Source organism: Nasonia vitripennis, chromosome 1 (genome assembly GCF_009193385.2).
Source record: "Nasonia vitripennis strain AsymCx chromosome 1, Nvit_psr_1.1, whole genome shotgun sequence".
NCBI lineage: Eukaryota > Metazoa > Arthropoda > Insecta > Hymenoptera > Pteromalidae > Nasonia > Nasonia vitripennis.
Window position 1 is genome coordinate 9,302,173 of NC_045757.1, and position 20,229 is coordinate 9,322,401.

General features: G+C 38.2%; 3 protein-coding genes across 17 annotated transcripts in view; all 3 read right to left on the reverse strand.

Moving 5' to 3' along the window:
- Positions 1–251: 251 nt before the first annotated feature.
- On the reverse strand, positions 252–2,537 carry LOC100116740. Its single transcript, XM_001604623.6, has 3 exons — positions 2,199–2,537; positions 1,824–1,938; positions 252–641 (listed from the first exon to the last, which is right to left on the reverse strand). Exons 2-3 carry the CDS (start codon positions 1,833–1,835, stop codon positions 390–392), a joined length of 264 nt encoding a protein of 87 aa, XP_001604673.1. The 5' UTR covers positions 1,836–1,938; positions 2,199–2,537; the 3' UTR covers positions 252–389.
- A 232-nt stretch (positions 2,538–2,769) lies between these two features.
- On the reverse strand, positions 2,770–5,960 carry LOC100120343 (protein cereblon). 3 transcript variants are annotated; one of them, XM_008217921.4, is made up of 8 exons: positions 5,780–5,960; positions 5,524–5,692; positions 5,048–5,428; positions 4,649–4,975; positions 4,327–4,579; positions 4,092–4,237; positions 3,829–4,025; positions 2,770–3,739 (listed from the first exon to the last, which is right to left on the reverse strand). In XM_008217921.4, the coding sequence occupies exons 3-8, from the start codon at positions 5,210–5,212 to the stop codon at positions 3,544–3,546; spliced, it is 1,284 nt and encodes a 427-aa protein (XP_008216143.1). In that variant the 5' UTR covers positions 5,213–5,428; positions 5,524–5,692; positions 5,780–5,960; the 3' UTR covers positions 2,770–3,543. The 3 variants fall into 3 exon arrangements, with proteins under 3 accessions (XP_008216143.1, XP_001603993.2, XP_032451682.1); XM_001603943.6 differs by having other exon boundaries at positions 5,048–5,184; positions 5,780–5,958; XM_032595791.1 differs by lacking the exon at positions 5,048–5,428 and having other exon boundaries at positions 5,780–5,959.
- Positions 5,961–6,418: 458 nt separating this feature from the next.
- The window catches only part of LOC100120311 (E3 ubiquitin-protein ligase MYCBP2), a 216,214-nt gene continuing 202,403 nt past the window's right edge, over positions 6,419–20,229 (reverse strand). For 3 of the 13 annotated variants that reach the window (XM_031925201.2, XM_031925214.2, XM_031925189.2), the window contains 26 exons: positions 19,357–19,579; positions 18,713–19,084; positions 18,301–18,507; positions 18,020–18,225; positions 17,778–17,928; positions 17,506–17,700; positions 17,006–17,442; positions 16,713–16,903; positions 16,143–16,202; positions 15,589–15,678; positions 14,328–14,569; positions 14,008–14,256; positions 13,544–13,925; positions 12,818–13,371; positions 12,144–12,533; positions 11,781–11,951; positions 11,278–11,682; positions 11,064–11,193; positions 10,588–10,994; positions 10,200–10,505; positions 9,304–10,113; positions 9,000–9,224; positions 8,589–8,904; positions 8,021–8,477; positions 7,520–7,890; positions 6,419–7,438 (listed from right to left, as the gene is read on the reverse strand). In XM_031925201.2, coding sequence (XP_031781061.1) covers positions 7,323–7,438; positions 7,520–7,890; positions 8,021–8,477; positions 8,589–8,904; positions 9,000–9,224; positions 9,304–10,113; positions 10,200–10,505; positions 10,588–10,994; positions 11,064–11,193; positions 11,278–11,682; positions 11,781–11,951; positions 12,144–12,533; positions 12,818–13,371; positions 13,544–13,925; positions 14,008–14,256; positions 14,328–14,569; positions 15,589–15,678; positions 16,143–16,202; positions 16,713–16,903; positions 17,006–17,442; positions 17,506–17,700; positions 17,778–17,928; positions 18,020–18,225; positions 18,301–18,507; positions 18,713–19,084; positions 19,357–19,579 — 7,663 coding nt within the window. In that variant the 3' untranslated portion in view covers positions 6,419–7,322. Of the gene's footprint in view, positions 7,439–7,519; positions 7,891–8,020; positions 8,478–8,588; positions 8,905–8,999; positions 9,225–9,303; positions 10,114–10,199; positions 10,506–10,587; positions 10,995–11,063; positions 11,194–11,277; positions 11,683–11,779; positions 11,952–12,143; positions 12,534–12,817; positions 13,372–13,543; positions 13,926–14,007; positions 14,257–14,327; positions 14,570–15,588; positions 15,679–16,142; positions 16,203–16,712; positions 16,904–17,005; positions 17,443–17,505; positions 17,701–17,777; positions 17,929–18,019; positions 18,226–18,300; positions 18,508–18,712; positions 19,085–19,356; positions 19,580–20,229 lie in introns of all 13 variants that reach the window. The other 10 variants (XM_031925193.2, XM_031925232.2, XM_031925230.2 and 7 more) reach the window with 10 other exon arrangements.

Genomic DNA, 20,229 nt, shown 5'->3' on the forward strand with positions numbered 1-20,229 from the left:
ATCAATTCATAATCGGAGATAGCATGAGCGAATCTTATTTGAATGCCACAGTCGTTTAAAGTTACGAATAAAAAGTAAAACATTATTGATGACTGTGCAATACACTGTTTCATTCGAATTTCAATTGCAGTATTGCATGTCAAACTTCGATATATTATATCAGAAGTCAAAACTTTCATCTTTAGTTTGATAAAACCAAGTTTCTTGCTTATCAGCAAACAAGAGCAAAAGAATAAATTAATAAAACTATGTTTTCATTGCAAAACTCAGTTTAGTGATTGTGGTATCTTCAATTTGATTTAGTAAGTAGATGATTTATTTATTTTTATAAACAATTTGCAGATAAGAAAATCGATAGCATAATCGAATCATTTAATACATGATATCGGTTAATCAAAGTTAAATCTGCGTTTTCCGTCAAATCTAAAACCATAAGCTGCACTATTCGGAGCGTTGATCAAGGCAGGATTTTTGTGTTTATGGAAGGATCCGTGAAGATGCGGTGGTCTCGCGGCATTGTCTTCATCGCCCTTCAAGTAAAATGCTTCAAAGTGACCTTTTGGTAATAGAATATCTTTCAGCGATTTATCCTCTGGATCGTACGCCATCATTTGTGCCGACAGGCACAATAATATCAAAACCTGTAGAATTTATAAGTATATAGTAGGTATAACAAAAAATATCTATGAAAGTGCCCCACCCTCGTATTTATACATACAGGTTACATATAAGTTATTTACACATTATACAAAGTAAGAAGAAAATGGAGGACTTAAGTTATTCTGATACTTAGTACAACATTTTATATTTTTTATTGATGCAAAATGTAGAAAGTAGATAGTCAGAACGAGTCTGATGGTCGTAAAGATAAACATTGTAACGTGTGCAATGTGCATCTAGCACTCGTAATTCGTGGTGACGGTTTATGCTAAACGAGATTGAGTCTAATTATTTGCGACTATTTACATTTTCACAGCAAAACTTTATCCTAGTAAAAAGATAAATTTTGTAATAAATTTGTATTGAAAATACATATTGCTTGGATAAATTTTGTAATAAATTGTATTGAAAATACGTATTGCTTGAAATTGATTATACTTATAGAGATAATATTGAAATGTATAAGCTCGATCGTTTATCGCCTACCCGTTTACGATTACGATGATGTATAAACTCGAGCATCATCAGAACGTCATTTTGTCTGATTATATTTATGTACGCCCACAACAATCATGAATACGCCCAGCGTCAAATCGTGATACAACTTCAATGATAAGGATTTATTTTCAGTTTTACAATCAATAATGTTAAACCGTATTATAGAACATAATACAACGCATATTGTTTTACACTTAATAAAAATGTAAAATAAAATCATCTTCGCTAACGGATCTATTGTGTTCAACAATTAATTATAACAATATCCCGAGGCAACTACAATGGCTTTATCGAGTAGTTTATAATATATTCACATCATAATTTTAAGCCATTAGGACAAACCGGAAGAATTTAGCGTTTTTTCAAATACATCCGCACACACTTTCACTCATTTTTACCGGCATAAAAGAGTCAATAATCGCAATATTCGAAAGCGCGCGGCACGACGCCTTAATTTTGAAATACTACGTTGTATCCTCGTATCAGGACATAAAAGCCGAGCGTATACCAGGCCATTTACCGCCGATGAAAATATTCGAAAAATGTCTTTTACGCCGCGTTTAATATCACATCGCGAAGTAGGTCGATTGGGAAGAAACCATCAGAAATTCGCGCAAAAAGAGTGTATAGAAATAAAATTATTACGAGAAAGTATAGTGACCCACCGTTACGAGCATGATCCTGTCTCGTCGCTGTCCTGGCAAAAAGCAAACGAACCGCTCGATAGATCACACCCGTGGAATTCGATGCAGCGGTAGTTGGTGATTCGGTGGCTCCGACCTGAAAGAAGTAAAGAAAAAAAAACGACGTATTAAACTCAAAGATATAAGCATTACAAGCCACAAGCCATCCACCGATAAAAGGCACAAATCAACGCTTGTCACTTTCATTCCGTCCGTATCTCGCGTCGATACGTAAAATATATAGGATGTGCAATACACAAATCGGTAAAAAGCGCGACGTGCAACCGGGCACCGCTTGGCTTATGAAGAACGAATTATAAGAATATAATACATATCATAGTGTCTCGAATAACTCACCCAAACGCGTGTGCGTGTGTGTATGTATATAGCTGCAGGTCCGCAAAAGTGAAAGCGCTCGTTATAATACTCGGTTGCGCTCGCTCGTCCGCTCGATCTCTTTCTCTTTCTGTATACAGCGTTCTTATGGATGTGTATGTGTCTGTGCGTATACGCGTGTCCGGAGCGCGGGTTTTTAATTGAGCCGCTGCTGCTCGCGGCCTTGCTGTCTGCGTAGCACTAGCGCGCGATCGCGCGAAAGCGCTCGCCGATCGCGCGGACGAGTTGCGCGCCGCGGAGCAGCTCATGGGGCTGATATACGCCGCGGCGCGTGTGATATTGCAGGAGAACGGAAGAGACAGTGCGCTTCGAGCGATTATCGTGACGGCAGCGAGATCGATTTCGAATTTGATTTTGTCAAGGTTAATACACGCGACTATACGATGGGAGTAAGCGACGGAGGGCAACGCACTCGTGAAAATTGATACCAAAGATTTATCGACGAGAGTGAATAATTTTAACTGTCTATAAGCTCAGATAATTTAAAAAAAAAAGGTATTGGAGCGTCGGTATATTTGAACGCATGAAGACATCGGGTATTAAAAAAGTACACTTTATTCGGTCTATATAATATAAATTATGTTAGTACATATTTAAAATACTAAACAAAATTTAACAATAACACAACTAGTTAATAATCGATAATTCTCGTAATCGATGCTACAACTACTAAAATTCAGGAAAACTTTTTTTGGCGATATTCAGTTTATACAATACACCAAGTGTTTATTATATGCATATTTACTTAATGCAGTCTTGAAAATGTTACTTATTGTTTTTTCACGTTTTTTTCGTATTTAAAAGTATAAAATGTTTAATTTCTTGGGCTTCTATCTGCTTTTGCTAGATATTATATGACTATGATACACCAAACATTTTCTTTCAACTTAAGACCTAAGAAAAACTTACTATACATATTCTCTTCTCGATTCTGTTTAGTAAAATGTATCGAGTTATTTACGATAAAAAAAATATAATTATCACAATTTTGTTTTAAATGAATAGCTTCTAAGAATATTCACAAAAGAATAAGGTATTTATCAATTTGAAGTAAATATGCACATGATTTCTTGATTAAGAGAAAATCCCAAAATAGAACGTATTTCGTAGATGGCCATCTGAATCAGAATCTTTTCTAATAATATCCTATCCAGGTGCTCTTGAAAGTCTTCTCCAGGTCTTACATGCATCTCAAATATACCTACATTTTTGACACAGTTCAATTAGTACAGCTGCTTTTATCAGACATGTATAAATACGGATGAGTCCCGATGCCAGAAAAACCATGGGTCGTAACTCAAAGCCTCTAATCAGAATTTTGATTATTCTCATCACTTGAATAATTTATTAACTCTGCATATCCTGATAATAGTTTCGATTTTAATCCTCTCCTCGTTAAGCCCCAAAATGCTGAAGGTCGCAAAGTCTTATCTTTATCTGCTGTAAACTGCCAGCCCATATGTATGCCACATCCTTTGCATGTAGCAATTGTCCATGCATAGCTACATGAAATGTCAAAAGTATTTTAATATTTGTTGCTACATAGTCTATTTACATAAAAAAATTATAAATCATATAAAGAGTTCATTACCCAGGAAACCAACTGTATTCTGCTGAAGGAGGTTCAGCATTAAGTGTCAGATTTTTTGCTTGGTATAGTGTCACTGTATCGTGAATAAATCCACCAGAATTGCAGAATGTACTTTGAGGACCTTCTTTACTCATTGGGAAGAGGTCTGACTGATTTCCAATATGTTTTTCACAATTAGAACACACAAGAATTCGGTCCTAGGAAAATTTCCGATTTTCAGTTTAGAATATAAATTTTATTCAGCAGATTCAAATTTTACTCACTTTCGTTAAATATTTTAATTCCCATTGCAACCTAGGGATCGCACAGTCATACCTCAATAGTACCATTCGTTCGCTATCATTTAAAGGCAAATTCTGAGCAACCCAAAATGATAACTCTGTAGGGTCTGTGGGTATACAACTACCTCCTAAAATATTTACACAGTAATTAATATAAATATGTGATAGATTATATCAAAGTTCAACAATGTATAGAGTGTCAAAATAGATTAATTACTAGTTTCAATAAATTGAAGTTGTTGTCGTATTTTAAAAGCTAGTGTATAGGGATCGTATTGTCGATAAATCCAAGCTGGCCAAGGTGTTAACATAGCTTCTAATCTTTCTAATTTCTCTTGTTTCTTCTGCTCCTCTTCATTAACTGGTCTTATTCTCTGATGATCCAATGATGCTAACCTTTGTTCAATAAATGGATGTGTGAGAGTAATTTCTGGCATTATTTTGACATTTGCAGAAATCTCACTGTAACCCTATAAACATGAATGTAATAAAATGATTATCACAAGTAAAATAAATATTTATGGTTTTCATTTGCATACCTGCATCATTCGTAAAATCTTGAATCTCTGTCTTCCTTTAGCTTTAATACGAAACCCTTCCTCAGGGTTACCTTGTGAATATTCATATATTTCGGCAGTTGTACCTATTGGTTCTTTATCAATTTGTTGGCAGACCACACCAAAGGTTCTATTTTTTTGTATACATTTTTCCAGCATCCCAATTATATTTGAACCAAAAACTGTCATGGGCAAAGTTTGTCCAGGAAATAGTATCACAGACTGCTTGATGAGTAAAGGTAGATTAATATAGATGCCCTCATCCAACAATGTTCTCCCTCGTAATTCTTCTAAATTTGATCCCAAGTACTTCAATAAAAGAAAACAATGTGTAATAATTATTATTCAATTTAGGAAAATGTTAAAAATGTATCAACTCACAGAATGAGAAGCAGGTAAATTCAAATCAAAATCATGAGTGTCAGATGCTGATGATGTTTCATTGTTCTCATTCATGTTTACATTTTCAATCAAGTTTGCTGATTCGTTGCTATTCACATCATTTTCTGCTACAGTGTCTAAATGACATAAAATGTTGACTAGCATTTTAACGTTTATTCAGTAAATACAACATTGCACTGTAGAAAAATTTCTATCGACCAAACTTGAAATTTTAAATGTTGAGTTTAATTACAACTCAAAATAAGTAGCTGGTTAAAATTGCGACGGTTAACTGACCAATTCGATGTTTTCTCTTTAAATTGCTAATTTCTTAAAATACATGTTATATTTACGACTATCGGGTACCTAGACACTGCCTTTCTATTTTTATAAGAATTTTATAAGATATTTTTATAAGTAGGTTAACCTCTAATTTCAACAGTTTAATAAAAAGTTTATTGAAATTAAAAACACACCTGATTCATTGGGCTCATTCGATCCCGTCGACTCCGCATCAGTTTCATTCATCGTAGCTACCTGATCTTCCATGTCTTTTTACAATCTTTATTTACCGTACGTATGTTTTCATCCAGATCTTCATAACAAAAACGTCAGAGATAGCGCAGGTGCACTACTGACAGACGGCTGTTTCATAGGATAATGAAAATTTGATTTTAAAGCGTATCATTTCGTACACATAGACAAACTACTCTTTATCAGATAATTAGTTACCTCTGCGTTGATTACTCGAACTAATATCCATTATTTATGGCTATTATTATCCTATTGTGTTTTTCTGAATTTACCGACACAATTACAACTTACACTTTACATTACACAAACTGCGAGGTGGCTAGTCACCGCTAGTGTCCGCGAGCGCCGCGACGACGACGAGGCGCCAGTAAAACGGGAGAACACCATCTTGGATTGCGGGATCGATTATCGTCTCATCGATTATCGATATTCGATGCGAACGCATGACGAGGATTGTGGATTTGTGGCTTGGCGGGAGACTTTGAAGTCGTCGGATGGAATTTCACTGCAGACTGACTTTCTAAAAATGGGATGAATATCTGATTGTAGGGAATACTGGCGTGAAATATGACTGTTTGCGTATTGAAGTTATTGAAGTTATGGATGAGTCTTACTGAGATATATTTTTTGCTTGTTTTTCCATAATTGGTTTTCTTAATTTTTTAAAACAAGGTAAAGTATTACTCCAGCAATGTTTTGATTACAAAAACAGTTATGAGTGCAAAAATAATATGATCAATTTTTACGAATATTTTTGAAATAGGATTGTTGAATACGCGATGAAAAACAATTATCATGAAATCATAATTGAAAATATTGATAAATAAAAAATACAAATTGTCCTCAATTCTCTCATTTAATATACACAAATTGAAAGACAAACTATGTAACAAATTATCAAAGTAAACAGCATCATCGCACCATTCACTTTACAGTCAAAAAGACATTTACACTGAGATAAATTCAAATAAATAATGCAACGACAAAAATTTTATATATTAACATAGAACGAACAGAAAAATGCGTTTAGCGAGATCAAGGCTGGCACTAGTTATCGTTCACTTGAAATACAAAATTATTTTAATACAATATGATAATAATTTAAAAATACTAACAAATACGCACATTTCACTTTGTTCTGCTTTTTTATATGTATAATGTAAGTTAATGCGAACCTTCCAGACTCTTAACGACTCACATATTTTCACACACATAACTCATACTCTCCCTGTATCATCGAAAAAGGCGATTCATTTCATTTAACTTCTCGACAATTGATTATCCTATATGACAGCGCGTAAAGGCCATAATCACCGCATGGGCCTTAGAATTTCGCAGTTGCAGATATTATCTCTGCAGCTATCGCACATTTCACATATTCATATGGAAAATGAAAATCATTCTTTGGACGTTGATCGCCCTTAATCAGCACTTTTGTTCCTACTAATATCTAACATTACAATAAACGACTTATTTAACGTTTATCACACATATTTTCTGTTTTAACGAGTCGTGTGCTCTGCATCTCCACGCCATTCAATTCCAATCATTATTTTCAGTCGCTGCCATTGAAGTATTTAGCAATTATCCTTTAGAAGAAAAATACGAATAGGAAGTTCTCACTCGATCACGTCAATAGATTCAGTATTGTAGTATTTTTCAGGTTTAATCACGGCTTAGCTCTGGAAAACTTCGTTCAGAGACTTAAAAGATAATCTTTAGTTAAAAATTCTGATTTATATTAAAAGGTCTGTGCATTGCGACATATTCCGCAACCAAGAGCGAATTCCTCCCCAGTCGGTGGATGTTTAACATGAAGTGGGCATTCATCTCCTTCCATTTGTTTCGCTTTTGGTCCTAAAAACAAATAATGTTAACTGTTAACAATGAATCACACATTGCTTCAAAGGTTTTACAATAACTAAAAGTGACATTAACCTGCGGGACAAGAAGGCAGCTCGCTTTTAGGTATATTGGTGACTCTCTGAAAGTCATCGTGACAGGGTTTGCAAAAGTGCGTGGTTCCGAAGCAGAAGAATACGGCCACGGAACAGCAAAACCGGCACTTGTACTCGAGAAAGTCAGTGCCGTGTTTAGGACACATCTGGGCACGTGCCACATCACTGCAACCACCACAAACAAGTTCAGTCGGATCAAATGATTCGCCGCCTTGCTGAGCATCGCAGCGTGCTTCACCGCCGTAGTAGGCCTTCTGACACTTGTAGCACACGTAGTAGGCATAGCGGTCCATTGCATAAGCGGCTGGGTCCTGGTAGTAGCGACCACCTGGTGTCGTGACTGCATCAGCTCTGTAAGTTGAGGAATTTGCAAATTATTAGCACTATATTGAAATTTAAGGATGTATATGTTATTCATATTAGAAGACATCTCTTTCGTGTAATATGTGTAAATTTAATTAAACTTTTATTTTGTACGTACTTGTGTAGGCCTTCGTACTCCAATCTCATAAGCGCCTTTCTTTTGACGTCCTCATAAAGCGCTTTAACGCTTGCCAATTGCTCCGCAAGATTGTGATTTTCCATAGGTATCTTACAAATCGGACACAGTGAGAAACTGAAGGTAATTCTTGGCCCATGCCATCGTTTCAGCAGCACCGTTCTGCAGCAATGTAGATGGAAGACGTGACCGCATTGTAGTTGTATTGCTGGAGCGCATGACAAAGCCTCGGTGAAGCAAATCATGCACATATCGTCGGCATCTTGCTTTAGATCGCAGGTAGGGTTGCAGCGATGCAGGCAGGGTAGGCATGGACGTTCATCACGAACGCCACCGCAGATGTGACCGCACGAATGTACCTTACTGCAGGCGTTTTTCGCATGTTCTTGACACTCATGATCCGAACAGATGTTGCCGATCGCCAGAAGGCCAGTATTACCTAAAAAGAAATCGAAAAAAGTTATTGAATTAGTATACTACTATAACAAAAAATGCATCTTATTTTCAGGGCATCGATATATTATATTATACATAAGTATCAAAATGTTACCTGTCGTTCCGCAAAAGCGGCAGACACCAGACGTTGCCCCTACAGGTTTTTGTGGAGGTCCATCGCGAAATTCTACCAGAGCCTTTAATGTCTGACTGTCTGCTAATACAAGGATCCAGAAAAGCTTCATACGTCCACAGCCCTCGTGAAGATCTACACGGATAGCTTCTTCTTCTTCCTTGCAAACTTGCCTTACGTGCATTCGCGTTCTGCGATGAAGATGCAAAACTCGATCGCAATCGGCACACAAGTTTCCGCAGTTATTGCACTGAATTATCGCCGTTGTTTCGCCATCATCATGATTACTGCACGTAGGCTGAGAAAGCATCGCGTGATTTTGTATTAATTACATTTTTGCCATATTAACGTATGTAAATTTTCAAAATCTTATGTAAAAACATCAATACTTACTCTAGGAGGTGGAGGTTGACCATCGGCACTGCTCCATTGACCAGAAGATAACCTTTCAACATGATCAGAATCTAAAACGCAAAGGGAAGACAAAGCCAACCAAAGAGTCGGCGATCGGAGACATTTTGTTGGATCTCTATTTTTGTCATCCATCCTGGTCAAATTTAAGATGTTCTCAGCAATAGCAGCCTTTGTCACAGCTGCCCAAGCATCAGACAATTTTCCCTGTAATTCATAAGTTAAGAGCGTAATATTCATGATAGCACAATTGTAAACAAACTGTTTATAATCAAAAGGTACATACAGAAGCCATGTCTTTCAGAAGCTGTATTATTTCTTCAGCTAACTTTCTCGTAATGCAGCCTCTTAGCCACCATCGTACTCCTACAAAACTCTTAGGATGAATACTCGTAGCCAATGAAATCGATTGCAAAGCTTTTCCATTGCTTTCCTTATCCTTGACTTTAACTTGAACAGTTAAAGCCTTGGCTATACAACTTAGGAAAACATCTAAAATGCCCAAACTATGCTCATCGAATTCCATTGATTGCGAATACCCATTACTCGCTGCTGATATAATACTAAAGTCTGATGGTGGCAATCGGTCTGCGCCAACAACATTAGCCAACGCCTCTGGTTTGATTTCAGGCAAGATTCTTCTTAAAAGAGATGTAACCTGCCTCTGAACTCTTGCTGATCCAGTGTGAAGTAGACTAAGAAGATCTTTCAAAAGTCCGCACTGATGAGAGAGGTAGTTTCTTCCTACGGAACTTCCACTTAAAGCTAAGACCATTGATAGCATTTCGAAACAATAAGTATCAGCTGCTTTTGGCATATCACTGTTGTCACTTATAAAGCTATTGACTGGTGTCGGAGAACACAAAAGGGTTTCCCATTCTTCTCGGAGACGAACTGTTTCTTTTCGAATAGCTTGAACAATATGGGTACAAACTTGTTTTTGAAGATTCGTCAGTTTACTTCTACTGAATAAAATCCCAACCATGTGTTCCCGAAGTTCATTACTTTCTTCTAATTCTTCATTGTTTGGTTCTACAACTATGGATGAAATTGGTCCTGAATTTGGTTGCTCGCCTTGAATCAACTTTCCGAAGACCTATAATATTAATTTGTATAAATTTAATACACTTATATGCTCAAGTATAACCTTAATTAGATATCACTTATTATGAAGAGCTTTACCTGTGATGTGATAGAACGAAAAACTTTCAGAGTTTCTGATTCACAGTTCTTTTGTTGAATGGATATTGCATTAAGTTGTTTTCCAATTTTAAGCGATTCTCCTTCAATTTCTCCAAGTACTCGAATTTGTCTGACTCTCAACGAGTTATCAGGTCCTTTTAACTCAAGACCGACAACAACATGCCGTGGATTTATAATTGGGCATTTTACCCATCCAGTCGATCTACTTTCTATTTCAACTGTCTTTAACTTTATCATTTCATCTGTATCAATGCCCGATTGGAATGTAACGCAAGATACTTTGTGCTGAATACAAAAAAGAGAGATTAATTATTTTGAGTATTTTTACTAAAACTATAACATAAAAGAATGCATGATAACCGCTTACAGTTAAATCACGACAATTATCGACGTGAATATAAACCATCCTGGGAAACGAATGAGCACCGCATATTATTGTAATTGTTTTAGTTTTATCTCGATCTTCGTCGCCAGACTCCCAGAAGGTTTCAGTTGAGCTGTCTGTAAGGCTACTGATCATTGCTTGTCTGCTTGACGTTTTGATTTCGACCCCCGATGTTAAATCTTTGAGCGATTCGACAGAACTAGGTACTTGTCCAGATAAGTTTGACTGGTGGCTCTTATGCATGCTCATTGTTGCGTCTTCTTCTTCTTCCGAACGTGAAAGTATTTTGCTGATATTGCTGAAAACGTGACTGCGATGCAAAAACATGTGATCAGCAGGAGTAAACTGAATGGCCCAACATCTCACAGCAGCCCGTTGTAGTGGAGACCCTGAAGTATAAGGTAACGAATCAGAAATTTAAAGATTTACAAAATTTTAGCAATGTTGAAATGACATACCTGGAGGAGGTAGAAGCATCAAATCAGCGATAGTTTGCAATAAAGTATGGAATGCTGTAGGAAGAGGATTCGCAGCTTCGCCAGCGATGACCAAGTCGCTCAAAGGGTGCTCGCATACTCCAACCATGTCCTTAAAATGCAAAGTTGCTTAGCAAAACTCTTTAAATCTAATATTGTCAGTGCATCAATAATGCATTCACACATTTGAACTTACGTGATCTTTTTTCCTTTCTGTGCACCTCTTTCTATTATCATCCTCGTTTATATCCATAGAATCCGAAACAATCGGTGTAAGCGAGGCGACAAACCACCAGAGCAAGTCATGAAGGCAAATTGGTTGAGTGACGCTCCTTAGCAACCAGTTCAGCGCCTGCATTGCATAGACCCGACAGGCAGCGCGCCTTAAAGCCTGCTTCATTGCATACTGCAAATGCTGGAGGTTGTGCTGTTGCAGGACAAACAGCATTACCGGCCTCATTAGCAGATCGATGCGATCATTGTTGGCGATTTCTGCCGCTTGATTTGACGATACTATTGCCGATTGATCCATCGACGGGACTAACTTTTGAAGCGCCGCCGATGGATAGCAGAGCAATGATGAACCAGCATCTGAAAAATCGATATAGACGTTTAGTATTCAAACTGCTGATACTTTATGAAGATTTGTAGGGAATTTTTAAATAATTGTATAAAAATAATTTATATATTATCATTACCATTAGTCAATTCGCTACTGCTATTGTTTCTCTTTCGCATTATAACCACTCGACCGTCACTGCTGTTTTTCGCCCAAGGTGCCCCAGTTGACATTGAAACCGATCTATGAAACATTCCTCGATTCTTTCCACTATCGCTGTCACTATCGCTCATTGGGCATTCCGATAAAGGCTACGTGCAAACAATATTTTTAGCTTTGTATTATGCAATTGTTTGCAATGTCACTGAATTTTGTGAATAAAAAGCTATAGTGACGTACATTAAAGTATGCATGTATTTGTATGCAGTTTTTAAAATTTTTCAGTGACAAAACAGCAGTAAACATGCAGACAACATCTATGGATAAACAAAAGCGAAACCCACCCTTCTGTTACTTACAGTCAACCCACTGCCGCTGCCAGCATCGAACGATGTCTGCTGCCCACCCTGACGTTTAAGTATTTCCTCGTAGAACTTTTCCTCATTGTTTTGGGAGCTCTGAACACCCAGCGCGAGAAGGCACTGGAATGGCCCAGTCGAAGGAAACGGCCCAGCCGCTTCTGGAGGACTGTAATTTTCCGCTACAGAGCTCAGAGTCTGCGAAGGTCGTCGTTGTTGCTTTGGAATGTTGACGCCTGCGGCACTTGCCAGATCGAGCAGGAACATAGCATTGTTCTTAACAATTATGTGCGTGTCATCGTTTTCAGGCGATGCTAACGGCGACATGAGCTTGTTCGTCTCGCCCATGCGTCTCTGACGTTTGTTCTTCTTGGCCTGTAAAAATTAAATAATCATTACATTGAAACGGAGTTCACGGCAGCTAATTTTTGAACTGCTAAAACAGGCATTACTGGGGCAATATAAGTTCCTCGACACAAAAACTTTTACGGATCCATTAATTTCAAGTCATTACAAGGAAGGTACCAACTTCTTAATTTCTTTTTACAGGGAACATGAGAGGAACTAAACTTTCGATAGAAAATAAAACCAAATTGGATTAAAAAACAGCGATAAATACGATGAACTTGAAACACCTTTCGCAACTTTGATGCACTCACCTTCAAATACTTATCACGACACGTGTCGCACAATAGATACCACGAGCTACCGCCACCACCACCATCTCCACAATTACCGGCCCAACCAACACAGTAATTCCCTCCACTATTGTACCCATTACCCCCGGCATGCCATCCACATCCCGGGTGCATGAGCTTCATATGATAGGTTACGGGTGGCGGAAACATGAGTCCGCAGAGCTCGCAAGTCGTCTCGCGCTCGATACCGCCTAGACCATCGACGATTGGTACCTTCGTAATCGGTTTCCACTCCTTGCGATCCTTTGCTCCACGCTTTTCGCGTTTTTCAACCACGACCCCGTTGCTATCCTTTACAGGTGTGGAAGTAGGTATCTTTGAAGACAGATCGTTGGCGGAGCGCTTCGAAAGCTTTATAACCGGAGGTTGAGCCATTGGGCTGGGTAGAACTGTCTGTTGGTCTATCGCTTGCAAGCAGTTCATACTCAGCTCCTCCCATAGGAAAACTAGGCTCTTCAAGGCTGGAGGTAAGACTGTCACCGTCGTGAATTCCGGTAGCGCTGTGAGTGTATTTTCTGTGAAAATTATATTAAATTTAATGTTGTGAGCACTTACAGCGATAAAAAATAGTACCTTTTTTCGATTTATTACTTCAATAAATAGCAATCCTTTATTTTCAGATGTTGCAACTCATATCAATAATTTAGTTATGTACGAAAGCAAACAAAATCTATTTTAGATACAAACCAGCTGGTGGTGTTTCCTCCTTGATACCCGTCGTCGGCTCCTGCTTCTTTCTGTTTCTGTTAGCGTTGGCGTTGGCCGCCGACCTCGTGAGGCTCTCTAGTGTGCTGGGTTGGATATGCAGATAGTTGCCGTCGTTCGTCACCTCGACGGAGTGTCTCTGCCTGGCACGCTCCTCCCGCGTCATTTTGTTCTTGCGACCTTCGTTATTAGCTAATGCTGTTTGTCGAGTGACTACAAGAGCGCCTTGTTTTGGAAGTCCAGGGTGAAATTTAAGGAAACTTGCGCAAGCCATGGCGTCGTGAACGATGCCCTCGTGCCAGAGGAACGCTGCGAAGACGGCTCGGAGGCACTCTGCTACGGACGGGCTTATTGCTTCTTTTACCTAGAAATTTATGAAATAAAAAATTGTGATGAAAATTATACGTAACATTAACATATTATTTTAACTTAGATCTACATTATACCTTTTCTTTATTAAGATTTAGAGTCCTGCTGGGACTAGGCGTTTGCTGACTATTTGCGGGTGACATTGCACGTTTTGCCCTCGTTTTCACGGCTTTGCTGTGATCGCGACGATAGGTTTTGGAAACATGGCGATCATCTTTGGCATTCGTAGAGTTGATGGAAAAGTGCCCCTTCATAGCTGTTGTTGCGCTTTCGGGACTCGTTTGCGTTTGAGCTTCGGAAACCTTTTTCGAAGCATCTTGAGAATCCTGTATAAAATTACAAAAATAATAAGATCATGCTCCAATTTTTTTTTAAATATAGAAATTATAGTACTTACACAACTTATACTTTGCTCCTTCTTAGGCGTCTCTGGCGGACTGGAGGTACTGCCTTCGGATCTCATGTGCAACGAGCTGCAACTCGGACTAGGCGACAGATCCCTGGTCGTGTTGGCGATGGAACTGACGCCACTGGGCGATTGCGATGGATCTCGCGTGAGGCTACTAACCAGCGCACTCGTATCGCTCTGCGTTGATCCGCGACGATGCGATGCTCCACTGTCCACCATACCGCCAGACACTGTAGAGATCGGTTTATGGTTGAATTGTGCTTGGTGATTTATGAACAGTTTTTATGAGGGGAGAGGAGTAGACGAATTGAAAAGTGTATAGAGAGAAATCAGCATTTTAAAAGGAGCGGTTAAAGTGTTAAGTGATGATGAGATTAGTGGTAAGACAAATAATTAACTGTACGAATGACATTCTTTTTATATCTTCTACAAAGGAGTTATTTTAATATTCAACTTTTTAACTGATACAAACTAGAAGTGTTAGAAATGAAGCTAATAAATCATTTTTAATCTACGAATAAAACAAAATATTTTTAATGTTACGAAGCATGCATTTTAGTAAATATTTGATAAATTTATTCAGATAATGTACACATCCTTACTCCAATGTTAATAATTATCATCGATAATAATAATGTTAAAAAAAACAAATATTTTTATAATGGTTATTCATACTTTGAACATGCAATATATATCGTGCATTTTCAAACAGATTTATTTGCAAACGTAAATAAACTATTCGCTTTCAGCATTTACATATTCTTCAGATACTACCAATTTGTCTATGAATATTCGTGTTCAGTCAGTGTATTATGCAATTATGCCAGGCGAGTTATATGTCAACATTGTAAAAGATTATGGAAAAACTAAATTATATTAATAGAAGTATCTCGTGAAGTGTTGCATGATCAATAAAAACTTGCATTGCTTGAATAGATTTAAAATTATTCATATTGTTTAACCAGCAGTTTACTTCATCCCTTTATTTACAATTTTTTTTTCAAAAAACATCTATATAATATTTTAATAGATCAGGTGAAGTGTGTTAATAGAGTACGAAACAGTTCTAAACAAAAGAAACAGTAGTTAATAAAACTGATATGAAATGGAATGAGGAGATTATCACTGCAATGTATAAATTTTATAGCAGTGCGTGACTTAAATCCGCATTTAAGACAGGCACTTCTATAAATATTTTAAAATTGGATCGACTAATCTTTGCAAAAGCACGTCGATGTGTTTGTCTTACCTAAGGGTGAAATGCCGACACTTCGGGGGGAGCCGAAGAGCAAAGGACTGCTGCTGGCACTGTCCCCCCCTCCAGTCAAATTTTTCCCACCTGATAAGTTTTTATTAGTTCGAATACATTTAAATCTATCTAATACTTAGAAATATGTATAAAGCAGCATTATAAAAGAGTATACTATTCAAAGTCGTAATGTTTGCATTTGATATGTACCCGAGTGTAAATTTTAAAAAAATTGTTCAAATTATGGCATGCTGCTTGCATTTAAAAAATTTTGTTCAGATTAGGAAATGTACTTTACTGTATATAATAGATGCAAACCACAAATTTATTTGAATAACATGCAAGTATATATAGTAAAATAAATGTTCAAACTATGTAATGCAATGTGACGCTGATGATATAAAATAATCTAATCTACATAAATTTTACGTAAAAATTATGATGCAAAAAGATGTTGTTTGTAAGTCATAAGCAGTAAAAAGCATCGCTAAATTAAATAAAACTATCGCGATATCCACAAAAAAATGTTGATTATTTGAATAAGCGGTTAGTACCTTGGGCATTAACAGCAGGTGGAAAGAGACCAGAACCAAACGGCAGACGACTGGAGCCAGCTAAGACCAACACCACGAATTTTTTACAGCTAATAAAGCCAGATTGCTTTTAGGAAACAAAAATATTTTTGGCAACTGACCCAAAAAGATATAGAATTAAAATTTTACTACTTAAACAGTCAATAGCCATAAATATTGTTGAACATAAGCACACGAAATAGATGTATAATTAAAAACTATTTCGAGAATAAAAATCTAAAACATTCATCATAGGAAAGAAAGAATTCTTCTTAAGGGAATATTAATGTTGCACACTAATGAATTTTTATTGATCATTCACAAGATTCGTAAAAAATCTGAATTTCCCTTAAGTTCAATTTGAGCCCCATTTTTAATTCAAAAGCTCAAGACCGAACACAGAGAAAACACGCATTAAGTGCGTGTTGATGCGCGAAATAAGAATATGTAAATGTGTATTAAAGGAAGATAAAGTAATAAAATTATAGACAGTCAAGGTCACTCTATGGAAGAAAAACCGTGAGATGCCATGATTTATTTGTATTCACGTACCTGGAATAGGAACTGGACTGGAAGATCTGCTAGCAAGTCGGGGCGATCCAGCTTGCGGATTCTTCGGTGAAGAGCTGCGTGACATCCGCCGTGGTGTCTCCGGTGGTGTGGAGCCGTTTCCGTTTGCTCTGCTCTCACCCATAGCTTTCACCAGTTCTTTTACGGATACACCCACGAACTCCGAAAAATCTCTACGCATGTTATATAATTCATTAGTATGATAGATTTGAACCAAAACAAATAAATTAGCTTAAAATAGTTAAATGCAAATAATCTTTAATAAACAATCGAACCTTCCAGGTGAGCTCCTCTTCTCACCATGAGCCTTATCATCGCCCCGGAGCCACTTCTGTAAAACACTGAATTTTCCACCTCCACCACCTCCTCCTCCTCCTTCACGTTCTCGCTCTTTTGTCGGTCGCTCTTTTAGGTGATTCTTTGGAAGCTTTGACGACGGTTCGGTTGTCTTATCAGTGGTGCTCGCTGCTGTAGCCGTTGTAGTACCCTTGTCACTGCCTCCCAGCGAATCGTGCTGCTGCTGTTTGATACCAGTGCTATAAGTACCGAAGAGGAACGAACTATTGAGGCCTTCGCCGGAGCCGGCGCTACCAGGTGGAATACAGTTCTGAAGAGATCTAGCCTGCTGCTGAGCATTATGCTGGTCGTTCTCCTGGCTACCCGAGGGCATTGATGGTGATTTGTCATAGCCCTTGTGATTTGGAGTCTGATACTGTAAAATTATCATTTGAACTTACTATGATTTTGTACACGATTTATGTGAATAAATGCAAACCTGATTGGTAGGGGTTAAATCGGCTAGAACTTGCTTCTTGTTAGCTATGTCTTCGTCTGTATCCTGAGTGATTTTCATGTAGGCCACTCCATGCTTATTAATAGCAAGAGACCAGGCTTCTCCGTCATTTTCAAAGCAATATTTACTGGCTGAATCACTGCTAATACGTACCCAGGTACCATACCGATTGACGAACTGTTACATGCACGCACAAAAAATTGATTTAATAATTCAGTTCAAACGTCGCATTTACTAAAATTATAAAAACCTACATTTTCTTGTACGGTAACAGTATTTCCTAAGGCCAGCTTCCCGACGACTGCAGCTTTCAAACTCGGTCTGTTCCTTATGTTATGGCCGGAAGCACCGCAAGTAATCACCGCCATAGTTTTCCCGCTATCTAACGTAACTGTTTTTCTTTTACTGCAATCACAAAATATTACATGACATTCATTATGTACGATCAACATTATGACACATTAGTAATTAGTAAAAGATATCCGAGTATACTGACTCTTCGCTCAGTCCGGATTTTTTATGCTCCAAAGTTTCTTTACTATTTCGATATGCCGTAGTTTTTGGTTCCTCCACTGGCAGTAATAAAGTTTTTCCTAAATGTTGATTGTACTGCAGACACCAGGCTTCCAAATGTCCACTGTTGCAGTATTTTGCTATTGTATCTACATTCAGTCGAAGCCATATTCCATCGTCGTTGTGAATCTGTCGACATTAGAAATGCAATATTAAAATGTATATTTTCTGACTTGATCACAACTGAAAGATAATTGAATATACCTCATCGCAGTAAACAATTGTGCTGTCGACCGGTACTACGCCGATCTGTTTGCTTTGGAGAGACGGATGTGCCCTAATCCTGAGACCAGCGCTGTTTTTTGCCACGAACCTTCGCACTCTACTCGGCAAATGTTGGGGTTTCTTTACGATATTCAACGCCGGCAGTTCCATGCCCTGAGGCGGCCGTTTCACTTCGACTTTGTAGTTCTGGAGAAATAAGATATCGTAATGAAGTCTATTTTTTCTTAATTATTAATTAAAAAATTTTTTCTGCACTTATGCTTTTACTACTTTAATAAAAAATGTATATTAAAAAAAATCAAAACTTCTGATTATTGTGTCGATAGTACTATTACAAACAGTTTCCAAAATGAATAATAGATAAATTTCAAAAGTCTAACAGTGCACTCACGTCCTCCATATCGTATCCATCGATGTTGATCCGTATCGAGTACCAGCCGACGGAGAAGGGCGTCCAGGTGGCCTTGTACGTTCCATCCCCGGTGGGCATAACCATCATGCTCTCGCTCGAGCGTTTTAAAGCCGACGAAGTGAATCGCAGCTCCTCAAACGAGTAGTTTCGGTAGGCCTTCATGATGGTGATCGCGTGGAAGCTGACTTTGTATGGATCGTCCAGGACAGTGACCTCGTAAGGCGCGTCCAACGATGGCTGAGGATGGCCTCCAAAAGTCATCGGATCAGGCTGCGAAATGCGACGGATCTTCTTGCCCTGATCGGGCTCCGACAGGTCGCGTTTGTCGATAGGCACTGCTTTCGCTTCGATCTGCGTAAGAAATCATCGCATCAATCAGTTGTGTTGTATAGGTAATTTAAAAGTATTGCTCTCTTGCAATGCGAATTTCAATCACTACAAAAAGTAAATCTGAATTTAATAGTAGCAGTATACATAAAAAATGTTTGTAAATACAACAAATTTCAGATGATATAATTACAATTAATAGTACGTATGATACTAGTAGCATAATTCGTACTTTACGGCACGGCGTAAATAATAACAAAAGTAATACAATAACAAATGAAGATCTCGGTCCTCACCTTCAAACCAGGCACGTGGACGATTTCTCCATACTGGTCCCTGGTGACGAGGGTAACAACAGCCGGCCACCCGTAGCGCATCTCCTCGCTCGCGTATACGATCTCGCACTTGCTTGGATCGATGAAGCTGTCCGGCTGGAGCCATCGTGCTAGCCTGCCGCCACTGGTGCCCGACGTGCACGACACAAAGTCCCTCAGGAACAAGCGCTCGTTCGAGTGGCAACTGCAACGCAAAGAAAAGAAAAGCTTTGTTAGCTGGGCTGCCTTTGATCAGGACGATTATATCGCGAATGTACGCTCGATACAGGTGCGCGAGTATAGCGCAATTATATATGATTTATGATATGGGTATATATGGGTGAATTAGCACTCCATTGAAGTCAGAAGGTGTCGATGAATTATGAATTATTGGGCAATATTCGGTGAGTTATTGTGTATCGCGGTTCATACGTAATCAGGGTTCACTGGTTATTGTATGTGAATGATAAATTTTCCGAAGCCGTAATAAGCTGCATGTTTTAATGCACGCGAGGTAGACAATTATTTACAACTTTATAGTGTTATAACGCGTGCTAATATTATATCGTTATTAATGAGCCATAACAGTAAAAATTATTTTCGCTCGTTCGCAATCTTTGATCAGGTTACGTTCATTTCCAAAAAGTGTCGTCCCCATAAAAACGCGATTCCAGAAAAATGCTCACCCAAAGGCGAACGAAATTCGCGCGAACCCGCATATCGCCAACCCCTTCAATTTGCAGTAAACCCTCTCCAGGAGTCATATCAACTCCAGCAAGTTTCATTTCGCTCAATGAAAAAAACATCTGCCTCCGCCGCTGCACCTTGGTAATAATTTCCGAAAAATCAGCGCTC

Coding starts and splice junctions, on each gene's coding strand:
- LOC100120343 (XM_001603943.6), bottom strand. CDS start 5,596: ATGGAAGATCAGGTAGCTACGATGAATGAAACTGATGCGGAGTCGACG. Junction 4,976..5,047: donor ATTTACCTGCTTCTCATTCT/GTGAGTTGATAC, acceptor CTTTTATTGAAG/TACTTGGGATCAAATTTAGA. Junction 3,740..3,828: donor GAATACAGTTGGTTTCCTGG/GTAATGAACTCT, acceptor CATTTCATGTAG/CTATGCATGGACAATTGCTA.